Raw genomic sequence first — 15,993 nt, 5'->3', positions numbered from 1 at the left:
CATCATGTGGCAAAATAGATAGGAGCATCTGGCTCCATGCAAATAATGTGAAGAGGCTGAAACTACCCTGAACTTGGGTTGGTGGATAGATTTCAGATTCCAAAACCCCATGTCTTCCCCCTCTTCTCATTTTCCCAGATAGAGCTCAAACATTTAGGTTTTAACTGAGCAGATTTAATTTTTACTCTAAATCTGGCGTGAATCTGAAGTTTTAAAAACTACATGCTTATGATTTACCCAAATTCAAAAGGTGTGTCTTGAGCAAAAATTAAAGGCAAACTACATCTGTTTTGCTCAGATCAATATTTTTATCATTCATAATGTAAGAGGCATTTCTTCCCATGCCTAAACAGTGGCATGTATTGGAGATTTGTGTGTGTGTATGTACATATATATCTCTATACATTTTCTTGTTGGAGGCAATTATCTTGACAGTGATGTGATATTTGCTATATGAAAGCTCCGTGTAAAGAACTGCAAACAGATTTCCATGCAGCTTTTATACTAATTTGAAAATCCTAAACAGAATTTTGGGGGACAAATGCTTCTTCAGATCTGTCAAAGTAGGCATGTATCAGAGGGCGGGAATTGGCCCTTAAGATTTCATATTTAACAAGTCTTCCTGAGTAAAGGCTGAATGAGAATTGCAGCTGATTTGTCCTTTCATTTTTAAAATATTAAGGCTATGGGGACATTAGTAAATGAGCCTGGGATCAGGATGGACTGACTCTGTACCTTGTGCCAGTGTCACAAAAGATGGGACTATATAACAAAAAGGTCAGTGAGCTTAGAAATGCCAGTTGTAATTAAAAACTTAGCTGTGTCTTACCTTTCATCTTTGCAGATCGCTGGTCTGCACATACTATGCATTTTTTATTCATTTTGAGCATAAAAGAAACTAGCCCACCCCTTTCCAGGCTCAGGTAACTCACACCCAGCCCAACAGAATGGTGCCACTCTTTTAAAATAGAATTGAAATTCTCCATCAGGATGGCAAAACCCAGGAAAGAAAGCCCAAATCCTGTAATTCCTCCTTGGAAATGTGTAAGTGCTTAAAATGGGTTTCTAACGAACTGGTCACATGACCGAGATCCTGCTATTTCTGAGTTTTGCCTGCGAAAGGCTGTTAGAGCAGAGCCAGAGCGTTGCTTTCATATAGACCAGGCATGTTAGAGCCTATAGCCTGCCCTATCCATTCCCCCAGGCAGGACAGCAAACTTCCTGTCAGCATGTTCACCCACAGCGAGTTAGTGCAAATGAGCATCTCACTTTTTGCATTACAAAATGCTTCTCAGTGACAGATCAGAAGGAAAAAGCTCCTTGAGATGTCTTTAAGAAAATATTTATGAACACAGGAATTAAAATTGAGTGAATTCTTGAAAATATTACGATCAAATCTTGAGGTGCATTTAACTAAAGAGCATATGTGAAATTTGTACTTCTACAATTGTCATGTTATTATATTTATCATTTTAAAAAGCCTACAATGAAGAAGCAGGTAAAATAAATATATTCACTGTTTTTTGACAAACAACTTTATTTTATATTCTAAAGTCACCAGTGAGTGTACTTTAGAGACAGTATTGTATGGCACACTGACTGCAGCTAAAAGAGATTTCTACCCTTTGCATGCTCCATCCCCCAATTTTTGACTTACTATATTTACTTCATATATAACTGGTTCATATTTTGTGCCTTTTTTCTTTCCATTCTTTTCAACGTTTCCATGCTAATCTTTCTATACCGAATAACTTTTCCATTCCTTCAATGTTTCTCCAGTCTCCTAGAGTAATTTACCAATTACAGCAGGGATCAGGGCCCAAAACAGCTCAGGATCACAAATAAGATTATCTCAAGTGGCACCTCAGTGAAATTGTTAAATAATCTTTTCTCAAGGACCCAGAACTGAAAACATGAGGCTGATTTTTTTATATTATATTACACTTTCCTTAAGGTTTTTCCTCTTCGCTAGGTATCTTTGGACTCCTACCTTACTTTGCACTCTTACGTTACTTCCTAGTGAGGGTGAGCATCTCTCAGTTATGTGGGTGCAAACTAGGAGTAGCTCGAACTTCCTTTAACAGAGTTATTCCAGATGTAACTGGAAGCAACATCTGATGGTCTATGGACTTGGTCCAACTCCTATTAAAGTCACTGGGAGATTCCTATTGACTTCAATAGGTACTGGATCAAGTCCCAACTTCTGTTGTGCAGGAATCATTTTTTAACTTGATGGTAACTAAGTTCTTCTTTTAATTCTTCCCCCAGGGGAGCACCAGATACTAAGCAGGAGTACAAGCTAGCCTCTGGGAGATTAGACACTGTAGGCTGCTTTCCAGTATACTTTTCAAGGAATCTCGCTCCGCTATAAAGACACAGGAGTTAAACCAGTTCTTGTTAAACAAATGCTACTTTATCCTATTGCTTAAATTGAGATGAGGCCTCTTCTTTTCTAAAAGGCTTCAACCCTCCCCCTCATTGCAATGACTGTGAGCTAAACCCAAAGAAAATATTTTCTGAAAACAAATCTTATCTCAGGATTTTTAATCTTCGGAGTTAAGAAACAGGAAAGGTCTGCTTCCAACTAGCAAAACTCAGCTGGCTTTCCCACTGCACAAATACAAATAAAAGCAAAGCTGACTGCAGCTTGAATGGTAGAATGACAAGGAACAGTTGCAAAGGATTATTACATTATCTTTCAGGCTTTGAAAAGGAATGTATTGCTAACATCCATTAGTTAATCTACATGTATTTTTCTTTTCTGTGAATCAATGTATTCTGTAAATCTTTCAAACTTGCTTTTCTCTGCTGACTGGTGTGTTACTGTAATAAAGGTGAATTGTTTTGGTGGGCCGGAGGGAGTAATGCTATTGTCTGTCTGTGTTGCTAGAAAATATCCCCACCCAAAAGATAAAGAAAAAAAAGAAACAATGTGTTGATAAGGTCAGATTTCAGGAACACCTTTATAATGAATATTTTTATGTCTGGTCTACATTTAAAAATTAGATCAACCTCTCTACGTCACTCAAAGGGCTGCAAAAAATTTCACACCCTGAGTGCCACAATTAAGACAACCCAATTCCTGGTGTAGATGCGGCTAGGCCAATGGAAGAATTCTTTTATCGACTTAGCCACTGCCTCTCCAAGAGGTGGATTAACTACGGCAATGGAAAAACCCCTTCTGTCAATGTAGGAAGCGTCTACACTGTGGTGCTACAAGGACACAGCTGCAGCACTGTAATTGTGCTGCTGTAGCAGCTGTAGTGTAGACATACCCTTATTTTGATGCAGTCAGACACTACCATAGCACCAACAAGTCAGTGAATTGTTGTAACAAAGCTTTTAATGTCATTTATAAAAAAATAAAGTTATTTACATTTGCAACTCATTTGATGGCATCCTCATTACAGCACTTTACTGGATGAAGAAATGTCACTAGAATACACATTAGGGTTAGTATCCTTCATAGATGAGCATAATATGACAGGACAGACTGTTTAAAATATTTTAAACTTCCTGATCTTCTATAGTTTGATACAAATACATTCCTTACAACACGTGTTCCCCAGTTTTAGAGTAAGCAGGATCCCTTCCAGGTTAAGACACAGGTTTGTCCTATCTAGTAACGTGTCCTAGGGATAGTCGCTGCTCTTGTATATGGCACCTTAACACATAAAAAAGGGCCATAACCTAACTGCAGGACCTCGCTTATGCTACTTCAATGTCTTTAAAAAAAATCTAGTTAAAAGGACAAAAGTAATATGACTATATTTATTGTATAGCTGCAGGAAATAGGATTCATGAATACAAAAGCCATCGAAATATATTATAAATCTATTTGAGTTTCAAAACTACTCTAGAATACTGCTTTGCTTTAGAATACAAATAACACTGTTTGGGATTAGTTTGTAGAGTCTGATTTTGGTCCATGCTGTTAATTCTATAATGTTATAATCCTCTTCCATTACTTTAAAAGCCTCAGGTCAACAGGTCCTCAGGCAGTGGTAGTAAGGATGCAGCAAAAGAAAGGCCTTTCCAAATCCCGGACTTCAGCTGCTGCAGCCAGTTCAGAGAAATTCCCATCTCACCTCCTCCCTTCTTTATTCCTTCCCTTTAAGTGCATTTCCCCTCAGAACTATAAGGGAAAGAAGGGGTAGGGTACAAAGATTTCACATCGTTTGTTAGAGATGGCTTCTAGTCACCATCCTTTAGTTTTGTGCCCATAGATCATAGCTCTTAAAATATCCAGCAAAAAATTAGCTTTACTTCAGCTAAGCTGTAGTTCCACATAGTCTGTTAGCTGTAGAAACTTCTTTGGTGTCAGATTCTGGTCGTCCTGAAACCACAAATGGCCAAGTCTGTAAACAAAAAAGGCATTTCACATTAGAAGGATGGTTGCACTATAAAGTAAAACTGGAGTTTTTAACAACAGTTCATTTCCCAGCACCCCATATTTAAAAAACAAACAGTTTTAGTCACACTGGGAAGCACTGCAAACTGGTTCTCTAAAAAGTATTATTTTAATTGGAATCAAATGCACCTTAACTTGTTATTATTACCAGCATCCACTTATTCATGTCCAAACATATAATATTTAAAAAATGCCTTGTAATTGATTTCCTAGTTTTATAAATAACAGGCCCTTAAACTAGTGCTAAATAATCAACCATCCTAATACATCTAGAAAGACAAAACAGCAATCCTCTTTTTTATGCCTCAGGTCTTAAATTTTGGATTTAGTGAAAGCTTGTGCTGCAAAATGACCTGTAGAATGAATTCTATTTTCCTCAGTCGTTTAACTTGCCTAATATCCAAAGAATGAATTCGTTAAAGGCTTCTGATTCAGACTCCCCAACATAAGCACATCTAGGCTCTGCATCACTTTAGGCCAACATTGCCTCTTGGTTAGACTGGTGTAAATGGGATGATTGCGGATTTTTTCAAAGCTGTAACTGAGCGGAGAACTTGGGTCTTGCCTGGATAATAAACAACACTCTGATGGACTGATCTACACAGTTTAAAGAAATAGGGGGAAATCTAAAAACGCTGGAAAATGTAGCGTACCAGCTACAGACACGCTGAAGTCAAACATCAGAAGTAAGAGTTAGACCAGATGAGTTAGATCACTAATTATTTTTCAGGGGGACATGTCAGCGTATAAAAACAAACACATGTCGACGGGTCTGTTCTTCCTCTCCACAAACGCCCCCTCTTCCCGAGCTACTACGTGTTCATCCCCAGCACGCACAGCTCTCTCTGAGCAGGGACTGGACAGACTCCAGCTCCACGATGGAGGTTGCAGACCCACAAGTGCCCGCGATTGTGCGGTGCCCAGCTTGACACGCCTGGCACCGGATTGACAGGGCCGGGCGTGCCAAGCCAGCTCAGCACCACTGGGAAGCAGGCTCCAGGTGTGCGAGGTTCCCCCCCCCCCCAAAAAAAAGAAACCCAACAACCTTGTCTGCCATCCCTCTGTCCGTCCATCCTGCCCCCACCCCCGGCCCATCCACCGAGGGGCGGGCCAGCCTCGCCTCGCCTGGGGAGGGCTTACCAGGTTGACAGGGTGCACATAGCCGTTCTCGTAGCGATCCTCCTGCAGCAGCTGCCGGAGGTGGGCGATGTAGCTGGACGCCAGGCGCAGCGTGTCGAGCTTGGAGAGCTTGGTGTCGGGCGGCACCCAGGGCAGGCTGGTCTTGAGGCGGGAGAACGCCTTGCTCAGCACCCGCATGCGGGCCCGCTCGCGGGCGTTGGCCGCGTTGCGCTGCGACTGCTTGCACTCGCCCGGCGCGCCCCGGGGCAGCAGCGGCGGCGGCGGCGGCTTCTTGCCGCCCGCCCGGGCCCGCTTCCTCTTGCAGCCCCCGGCCGGCCCCGCCACCGCGCAGCGCCCCTCGCCGTCCTCCTCTTCCTCCTCCTCGTCCTCCTCCTCCTCGGCCGCGGAGGACTGGTCCGCCGAGGGGTAGAGCGGGCCGCGGGGCTGGCGCTGGGCGGCGGGCGGCGGGTAGCCCAGCGGCAGCCCCCGCAGCTCCATGGCGGGCAGCTCCTCGGCGTCGCTGGCCGAGCCCGTGGACATGGCACGCGCCCTTCCCCCGGGGAGAGACGGGCTCGGGGGGCAGCGGCGCCGGGCAGGCAGCGCAGGCGAGGAGTCCGCCCAGCACCGCGGCCGCCCCGCCCTCACCCCGCGCCGGGAAGCTCCGGGGGATGCCCCCAGCCGACGGGGCTATATAGCCGGGGGCCCGGAGCGAACCATCTGCAGAGGGGGAGGGGGTGAGAGGGAGGGCAAGGGGCTGGGGGGGGGGGCGCTCCCCCTCCTCCCTGCGCGCACACGGCAGCGGGCAAAGCGCCCGGAGCTCCCCCCCGCCCCGGCCCCCCCGCAGCGGCTGAGCCCTTCCCCGGCGCCGCAGGGTGTGCCCGGCAGCCCCGCCACGGGCCCGGGCGCTGCTGCAGGGGCCGGGGCGCAGGGCTGGGCAGGAAGGGGGTCAAGCGCCCGCCCTTTGGGCCGGGGGTGCAGGAACAGTTTGGACAGTGGGGGTGCAGAGAGCCATTGAACCGAAGGGTAACCTCTGTACGCGCTGGAAACCACTTCAAGCCAGGCCCGGCGTGCGGCAGCACCACCAGCGCCTAGGCTTTGGGCGGCCCCGCTGCCCCGCTCCGGCCCCGCAGTCCGCGGGAAACAACACCGCGAGTCCCGGCTGCCCCAACCCCCACAGCTCCGCCAGGCCCTTCGCTGGGGGGGCTCGGCAGGGACACCGCGGAGTGGGGATCCTGCCGTCCTCGCTCAGGCCGAGCGTCCATTGGGTCAGTGCCTGAGTGGGGACTGAAAGCTCAGTCGCATGGTCCTCATATACCTGTAGCTGCAATGGAGTGACCCGCCCTTTACGGCGACACACCTGCCCCCAGAGAACTTACGGTCAAAACCCCTTCGTCTTTCCGCGCTTTCCGAATAAGACTGGATCGATGATGCCTGGCCCCATTTTTCGGGACGGCTCTGCAATGGTAGGCAATAGGCCAGACCTACAGCGGCGGGAGCACCCCTGCGCTACATGGAGTTCCACCTGTTAGGGACGAGGCCCGCATTGATTTCTGGGCAGTGACTTTGTTCTGCACTGTGCGCGGGCTATAGGCTTGGAGAGCGAGCGAGCAAACAAAACTATAGCTGAAAACCAAGTAGCTTTGGGGTTTTTTTTAATGAGTAATGTAGTTAAAAGTCACGAAAAAGAAATGACATATATCGTGGCATTGCGAATAGCTCGCACAAAATTATAGGAAGTGGCAAACGGATATAAGTGTGTGTGGAGATTTCTTCTCCCCTGGAGCAATCTTAATTGAATCAGACCGATCTGGAATCCGTATAGTTCTGTTACATATACGAATTTAAAGGAGGCGGCTTTCCTGTAAAAGTTAATCCTAGTTTGCACATTCCGTTTTGCAGTTCTCCTGTTCTCCCTGCACAGGGAAAAAATACTCAGTCCACTGGAAATGGTAATATACAAATGCAATATAGAAATAACTTTGATAGAAGCAGAATAAAAATCTCCTTCGTAAAATGAATACCCAACTGCTGTTTCTTTCATTGGCCTTCTCGACCCTGTCTGGATACAATTAACTAGAATAAATGTTCCAGTTTGCGGAGAATGTAGGGATCTGATGGTTCTAACAGGTGGAAAGATCTGTCTTAAATCTTTCTCCTTAATCTTTTCGATACATTCATCTCTCGACCAAAATGGCAACTTCCCCTTTGCTACAATTCCTGGAACAATTCTCCTTGTTTTCATGACCAGTTTCACCCAGCAGCACTTTGTAATTTGCTCCTCACGAGTTTTGCGGTCTTACTCTGGGGGAATTTAACGTTGTATAAATGTCTTCATCAATAGGGGCGTGACTCAACAGAAGGATATTTTATGGCAAACTTTCCAAGTGAAACTTGACAACAATATTCGTTGAACCGCTGAAACAAAACGAATGAGACTTGCAACTGGATCTCTTGAACTTGGATTGACTCTGGGTGCTTGCTTTCTGTGCTACGCATAATGCTACAGTGGTAGGGGAAATAAGATGAGGCGGTGGATTTTTCTCAGCAGGACTATACTATGCGTTACCTATTAGTGCACACTATCAATATAAATACAGAGTGAGAGACACATATCAGGGGCACAGATATAGGTTTTCTTTTCCCCCAGTCTGGATTGTTTATTCAGGTGCTGTCTGAACGCTTTCTTTGCTAAAGATTAATGGAGAAAAAGTGCTGGATTTCTCTAAATAGAGAGGAAAATGGTACCCAGCCTTAAAAGCTATACTGGCAAATCTTTCCTTTCACGCCTAGCGCTTCCTCAACGAATTAAAGTCTAATTGATTGTTCATTTCATCTGATTAAACCTCCTGAAAAAATGGAGAGGGGGGAAATACACAATCTCTATGCCCAATTACTGGTTATTACAGATCTTGGGCCAAAATCGCCAATGGTGCAAATCGGGAGTAACTCCATTGAAGTCTAAGGAGGTATTCCGGATTTACAAAATAGAATGTGGTCCCTTGAATCCGCTAAATTGCTTCTAAACCTGACCAGCATATCAGTTTCAGAATAATTCTTTAATGGGGCCAGAGCGTTACGTCATGCTTACATTAATTTTTTAACAAATACTTTAATCCTTCAATAGTGCATGCTCTCTCAAATACTGAACAGGGAATATTGCATTACAAGATTGAGCCAGAATTCCCTCTCAATTACCAGGTATGAAGTCGTTGACTTCAATGGGGCTTCTACTCAGTCAGAAGGCACAGTGTGAGCAAATATTGAACCAAACCCTGCTCTCTTTGTCATGAGTTTGAATTCAGTCCCGCTCCAATGTGTAAGACCTCTGCCTTCTCTGTGTAACACTATGACACCTGGATGTCGCAGAGCCAAGTATAAATACCAAGGTAGATACATAGAAATAACGTCTGGATGGGGAGAGAGCTGGAGATAGGGCCTTCTTCAGGGAACTCTGGAACTGGCTTCCTCTTGTTGACCTGCCATGTTTGTTGACTTTAAGGTGATGCCACACAGAAAATCTATCCCCTTAAGTTTTCCGTGAGAAAGTGGTAGGAGAGTCCTTGCTTGTGTGGGGTTGGGAGGATTTAATGTTTTGGCAATATGCCAGAACCTACTATGTATTTTCCTTAATTTTTGCACATGATTCTAGAGCTCTGGATAGGAGTATTGGTAAATAACCCAGAATAAACGGATCGATTTGAATCCATAAAAACAGCTTATTTGGCTGGTCTTTACAAAGTAACTCATTCTCATTTTTTACATTTGTATCACTGTAGTGCCCAGGAACTCCGACCAGGACCGCTCGGCATCATGCTAGTCACTGCCCAACCATGACCTGTCCTACTGATTGCTGTGAAAGCTGTGCAATGCCCCCGCTTTATTTCTGGTCAGAGTCAATGCTTTAACGGCATGGAAGGCTATTTGTGTGTCAAAGTGCTGGGGATGAGGTAGCGTGTAGATTTTTCTGCTTAAGCAATATTTTAGACCAGAACAAAAGGATGTCAGATGTTACTTAACCGTGCTCGCAACGCATCTAGCCGCAGCAAATCCCTCATCAAGAAGAGAAGTCTAATTTTTCAGCTCTTGGAGAGCGCTAGGTAAATGAGTTTAAAAGGGTGGGTTTTGTTATTCTTGCTATAGTTCTGGACTAAGTAGGAAACGATAAAATCGCGAGAGTGGTTGGAGGAGGGAGTGTGTCTGCTGTACCGAGCATACAACAAGCAGCCTTTCAAACATGGCACAAGGGAGAGTCCTAGCAACTGAAAAAGAATGCAGGGGAACTTGGTAGAAAATGTAATTAGTCACCTTTCTGCTCTTGATGGATGTTATCTGCTGATCCTATAGACAAAAAAGAATGTGTAATAAATTGTGTAATAAAAGTGTAATAAAAAGAATAAAATGTGTAATAAAAGAAACGTCCTGAACATTATACAAAAAGGGAGGCACGTGCTGCCACGGGACAATTTAGGCGAGGTTTTAGTATTGATTCCCTCTTTGCTGCCTGTATTGTGAGGTCATGGCATGCGAGGAACATGTATTTTGCCAAATTCTGGGAGGTCAGAATTGAATCCCTCCTGTCTTCCAATAATTTCGCAACACTGATCTGGAGAGATGCGCTGGGACTCTGGGAGCAGTCTTCTGTTCTCCGAGGGAGGGGAAATGAGTTCGTTAATAAATGCTACCCAGGACAAAAATACTTCATGCTGTGATACTTCGTGGATCGCCTCAGTTTCAAAGGGAAAGCGTCCATTGTGCATCGAAAAGGTGTTCAAGGAAGCGAGAATACTGTGCTTTACAGCCCTATGTTCACTCATACTCCACAGAAATACCTGTCGCTGCTAGAAATGCCAAGAACCACCCCTATGGTTTACTAAACACCATTGCTTACTGTCCTGTCATTGGGCCAGACGTTTGGCACGATCAAGGTTGCACAGCACTCATAAAACCGACTTCCCTCTCATACCTTCCAAAAAGAAAACATCTCGGGCCAGATCCTCCTCATACTCCATTTACACGGGCCGCGGATCTGACCCCGCTCCTTTAGCGCCCCTGACCACACGACCAGTAATAAAGAGATTTATGCGACTGTGTGGAGCCTTTCAGTGATGATCCGAGCAAAGGACAACAATGTTCGTTTAGACTTGGACATTCTAATGAAAGTATCACACCGAAATCCAGGAAACTCGAACCTGAAAGCTTATTCGCAAACGGAAAAAAAGAAAAAGAAAAAAAAAAGACAAAGCGGTGGTTTCACAAAGAGCTGCCTTTCCACGATATTTGGAGAGGAGGAGGAGAAGAAAACCCTAGTGAATGGGTTAAGCCATGTCAACTTAAACAAACAAGTGTTAAATGAACTCCTGAAAGAAAAGTAAGAAAATTATTTACTCGACTTTACTCTGCATAGTAAGCGCGGAACTTCTTACCAGAGCACATAATCAAAGAATACACTTGGCAAATTAATTTTAAGTCCAGGATTTAAAAACGGAAACACCTGATGATGCTGGATCGTTAGAGTTATTGTGTTTACCAAGTGCGTTTTGACGACAACACCTCTTCAGTGGGAACGGATGCACAATGCGAACCAACGAGATGGAAACATTTCCGAAAGCAGTGTGTGCCACGCGGAAAGATGTCACAGAAAAGGAAGAGCTCAAGAAGATGCAACACAGAGCCGGATCCTGCAGACTTCTCGCAGGCAAAACTTCCATCGACGTAAAGGGAAGCTTTCTCTGAGCAAGAACTTTCCAAGACCTTGCTGGAGAGCTTACATTAATTATGATGTCCTGGGATTTTTATATTTTACTCCAGCCATTTTACTCCAGCCGATTTCTTACCTACATGTGTTAGATTTAGCTATTTCAGGGGAAAATGGCATTGCTTTTTTAATTTCTCACAAATATATTCATACCTATATCTCTCGATCAATACCTCTAGCATACTATATGTGTACAGGCATATACACAAATATACATCGTCCATCTAGATAGAGAGATAAAATTCCTAAAGTATGTGTTGTGCAATAGAAAATAATTATCTGTCCGGTTACTTCGATCTACAGAACATAAATAAAAGAAGGTCTTTTGGTTTTTTTGTTTTTGTTTTTTTTTAAATACAAAGAAACATATTTGGCTTTCGAACAGTCAGATTCCAGAATTCTTAAAATACACACAGCGAGCAAACACGGTTCATTGCGTCAGTCGCATTGATCAATACTCTAAGGCAGGACCCTCTTGTTTGCGGGATTAATTCGTTTTTACTGGATTCTGTGCATTGGTTTAGTTTCAGATTTAATAACTTTGGAAAGAAAATGAGACACTATTAATTGCTAAGGCTCATTACTTTTCCCCAGAGTTTGGCTGGTAGTCAGTTTTGCTCAGGTATCCCTAACTTTCAGCACACTTTCCCCTATGGAATCGCCAAGCAAACTCTCTAAATACCTCCTGGCGCCAGAAGAAAGTTCTCATGTAATAGATACCTTGTGGTGTGAGAACACGGATTCTGCTCACTTTGTCAATCAGCCTTGAGGAGGGGAGGGGGGCTTTTATATATGTATATATATAAAGAAAAATACTTGTATTTGAATTCTGATTTTTAAATAGTGTTTGACTGGGATGCCCAGAATTTCTGATGCTGTTAGGTATGCAGTTTATTTCTTCTCTTGGAACAAATTAGCTGGATTAGCAAGCAGCCAGGAGAAAACACCAGTTACTCTCCTTGTGTTTCAGTCTGAGAGGGAAGCCCATCAGAGCAAGACGGAAGAGATGGGGAGAGATAACACCACCACAACGTTTCAGACTTCAGTGCTCCAGCACGCTCATTTCAGATGGGCTCGGGCAGAGCACATGGAGGAGTGTTGACTTCACCCGATTTGTTTGCTTCCTGAAGTATACCTAGCTAGCTAGAGATGCTGCGGATCTCAGATCAGGCTGGCGCACCTGGTTAGTCAGTTACATAGCAGCACACCAGAGAAAATCAGGGCGCAAAATGATAATGATGTAAATACAATCCAAGCTGATACTTTGGGTTCTGATTTGAGTTGAGTGAATAATTCACCATTTAATAATTTCTTCAACATATTTCATCTTTGTTCACAAATGAGCTGCAAACGAGAGCATGGAATTCTCACATATGTTATATTAAATTATTCACTATTTTCTTCGGTGAAGAAATCTTCCTGGAAAGTACCTAGATACCGCAGTAATGGGCAACCGCACAAAAAATAGACAGCAGACATATATTCTTCACATTACAGTAGCACCCATAAGCTCCGATCAAGATCAGGGACCGATTGTGCTAGGTGCTACACAAGCAGGTTGTAAAGAGTGTAATTCTTGGTCTGCAGATAATTCTTGGTCGGATAGTTCTTTGAGAATATTTGCCATTCATGTTGTCTTGGTTTGTTACACTTTCTGTTTCCTGGTTGGATGACTTATTTAACTAACCAGCACAGCATGGGTTGTGAATTTTACAATTAAGGATAAAATTCAAAATTCACTTTTGTTGAATATCTGAGCATTTGAATGTAACATTTGCTTTTCATAAATAGTCACACTAATAAACATTGAGGGCTCATGGGAAACACACCCAAAAGGGTCACAAACACAAATGAAGCATAATTTGCCTTCAGGTTCAAATGAATATTCGTAGAAAACTTTTTCTATTTTGACCAGTTGTAGTTTGATCCAATATTTATGCTTTTTATTATATGTAACCTTGATCTGAAAGAAGGAAACATTTTAAAGTACTGGAAAGCTTTAGGCTACACAGAGTTAGTTTTTCCTGCTCTGCCACAGACCTTCTGTGTGACCTTGTGCAAGTCACTTTGCCTCCCCATCTAAGTTCCCCATCTGTAAAATCAGGATAATAACACTGCTCTACCTCACAGAGGGGTTGTGCAGATAAATACATTAAAATTGAAATGCTCTGAGACCTATTGATGAAAATGACTATATAAGAACAAGGTTTTAATTATTAATTATTATTATTATTACAGCAATTCCCTTTTCTAATTGAGAAGAAGGTTGAATTTCCAGTTCTACATGCTATTTATTAAATCAGATGGCTTGATCTTTTGCATACCTCCAGTAAGTCACAGCTTTCAGAAATCCTCATGATGGCTTTAGTACTTAAAGTTTGGTAGGAGCTATAGTGTTTCAGAGATTCACAACCAGCCTACCTGGCTCCTCTCTTGACATTTTTGTGTGTGGATCTCTGATGCACCAATATTACCAGGTTGCCCAATATGTCTCTTGCCATTACAATATAGAAGAAATTCTGAGGACTTCTCATGAGGTGTGTGTGGTGTGTCATCATGTGGATGGGGCACTCATGTTTGTCCCAAGCACAGACTCGTCTAAGGGCAACTGCTAGGACCTTGGTACATTGTAAAGTAAATGGGCTGAATTCTCAGCTGCACCGGCTAGGCACCGCTGTGGGGAGAAGAGGCAGACCAAGGAGTCATTTTGTGGCTGCCTGGTTCTTGGGTTGGTTCTACCCCCTATACATGTCCCCTGTGTAGTAACACTAGCTGAGGAACACAGCATGCTCCATCCACATCCTCAGCCTGCCACCCTAGCATGCACCCTACACAGAGAACAGGAAAAAGTGGCATAGAGCAAGCTATGTCAAGTGGAAATTGCCCCACATGGCTGGTTTGGGACATGGGCTTTCTGTCTTCCATGCACCACCAGAGTGGTGTAAAGAGGCTAGAATGAGACCAAAGATCTGGCCCAAAATATTCCCAAGAGGTTAATGAAACTGATCATTAAGGCCCAGTTCCACAAAGGAACTTAACTTTAACTTGAGCTTAACTTTAAGTATGTGCCTACGTATTTTGCAGGTTCAGAAACTAAATCCCTAGAACAAACTCCTAAGCACTGTAAGGAAAGAGTGTACCCAGGGTAGAAAGTTTATTTCAGCTAATTGAGGTGAGTTTCATGAGAACAGATGCTGATGCTGTTTAAAAACTGCTGTTAAAAAGAGTTAACATGTTCACTTAATATTCTCAGAAAATAGTTTCAATACTCAAAGAATAAGTGCTGCAGCTCTGGAGAGGATATGCTGTATATTTCATGCAAAACAGAAAGGCTGAATTCCTGCTGTAAGTGTAAAGCCTGAACTCAACCTTAACTGAAGCCCTAATGTGCCTCCATACCTTTTTCCTACGATATTGCTTTGATGACAAAAAAAGAGTTTCAAATTAATTACTCCCAGCCTAGCTGGTACTGATAAGGTGGCATGTGTTTGACACAGAAATTTCTGACATATAGTTAGGGCCCTACCAAATTCACGGTCTATTTTGGTCAATGTCATGGTCATAGGATTTTAAAAATCATAAATTTCATGATTTCAGCTATTTAAATCTGAAATTCCAGGGTGTTGTAATTGTAGGGATCCTGACAAAGCAGTTGTGGGGGGTCACAAGGTTATTGTCGGAGGGGTTGTGGGACTGCTACCCTTACTTCTGCGCTGCTGCTGGCTGGCGGTGCCTTCAGAGCTGGGCAGCCAGAGAGTGGTGGCCGCTGGCTGGGAGCCCAGCTCTGAAGGCAGAGCTGCTGCCAGCAGCAGCGCAGAAGGAAGGATGGCATGGCATGGTATTGCCACCCTTACTTCTGCACTGCTGCCTGCGGAGCTGGGTGCTCAGGCAGCAGCCGCCACCCACTGTTGCCACCCTTCTGCGTTGCTTCTGGCGGGGTGCTGCCTTCAGAGCTGGGCGCCCAGCCAACAGCTGCCGCTCTCCAGCTGCACAGCTTTGAAGACAGTGCAGAAGTAAGGGTGACAATACCACGATCCCCCTAACATAACCTTCGACCCCCCCCTCCCCCCCGCAACTCCCTTTTGGGTCAGGACCCCCAATTTGAGAATGCTGATCTCCCCCGTGAAATCTGCATAGTATAGGGTAAGAGCACACAAAAGACCAGATTTCACAGGGGAGGGGATGGTTGGGGGGGTGGAGACCAGATTTCAAGGTCCATGACGTGTTTTCATGGCGGTGAATTGGCAGAGCCCTACATATAGTTCAGTCAAGCACAGCTTTTTATTAAGGAGAAATAGAAGTAATGTATATATGCCACAGTTTGAATTAAACTCTGATGCAAGCTGCTTCATAGGGAAGTATTATTATAATTATTATTGAAGGCATCCTGCCTCTCTGGCAATTCACACAGGGCAGTATACAGACAGCGTGGGAGTTGGTTTCAAAGTCCCTGCAATGAACCTATGGGATTGAGTAAGTTCATTATCCATTTTGTGTGCCTGACTTGAGGGGGACCATATTGGGGCAAAGCACTCCGCTGTGGAGTAACACACGGCGAGACTGGCTGCTTGGAGTGTTATAGGGTCAGCTCCCCGTTTTATATGGGCCAATTTCTGGAGTACACAATTCCTGGAGTTCACTTTCCTTCTTAGCTTCTTGACGTGCTGTTTGAATGTCAGCAGTCCATCTAATACAGTGGCCCCCAAAC

General features: G+C 44.1%; 1 protein-coding gene across 1 annotated transcript; it reads right to left on the bottom strand.

Annotated features, from left to right (window-relative positions):
- Window positions 1-3,371: 3,371 nt before the first annotated feature.
- On the bottom strand, window positions 3,372-6,070 carry MSC (musculin). The gene is made up of 2 exons (XM_074943054.1): window positions 5,552-6,070; window positions 3,372-4,358 (listed from the first exon to the last, which is right to left on the bottom strand). The coding sequence occupies exons 1-2, from the start codon at window positions 6,068-6,070 to the stop codon at window positions 4,272-4,274; spliced, it is 606 nt and encodes a 201-aa protein (XP_074799155.1). The 3' UTR covers window positions 3,372-4,271.
- Window positions 6,071-15,993: the final 9,923 nt, after the last annotated feature.

This window comes from Natator depressus, chromosome 2 (genome assembly GCF_965152275.1).
Source record: "Natator depressus isolate rNatDep1 chromosome 2, rNatDep2.hap1, whole genome shotgun sequence".
Taxonomy (NCBI): domain Eukaryota; kingdom Metazoa; phylum Chordata; order Testudines; family Cheloniidae; genus Natator; species Natator depressus.
The sequence above is the reverse complement of the archived record's forward strand: the minus strand, read 5'-3'. Positions and strand labels throughout refer to the sequence as shown.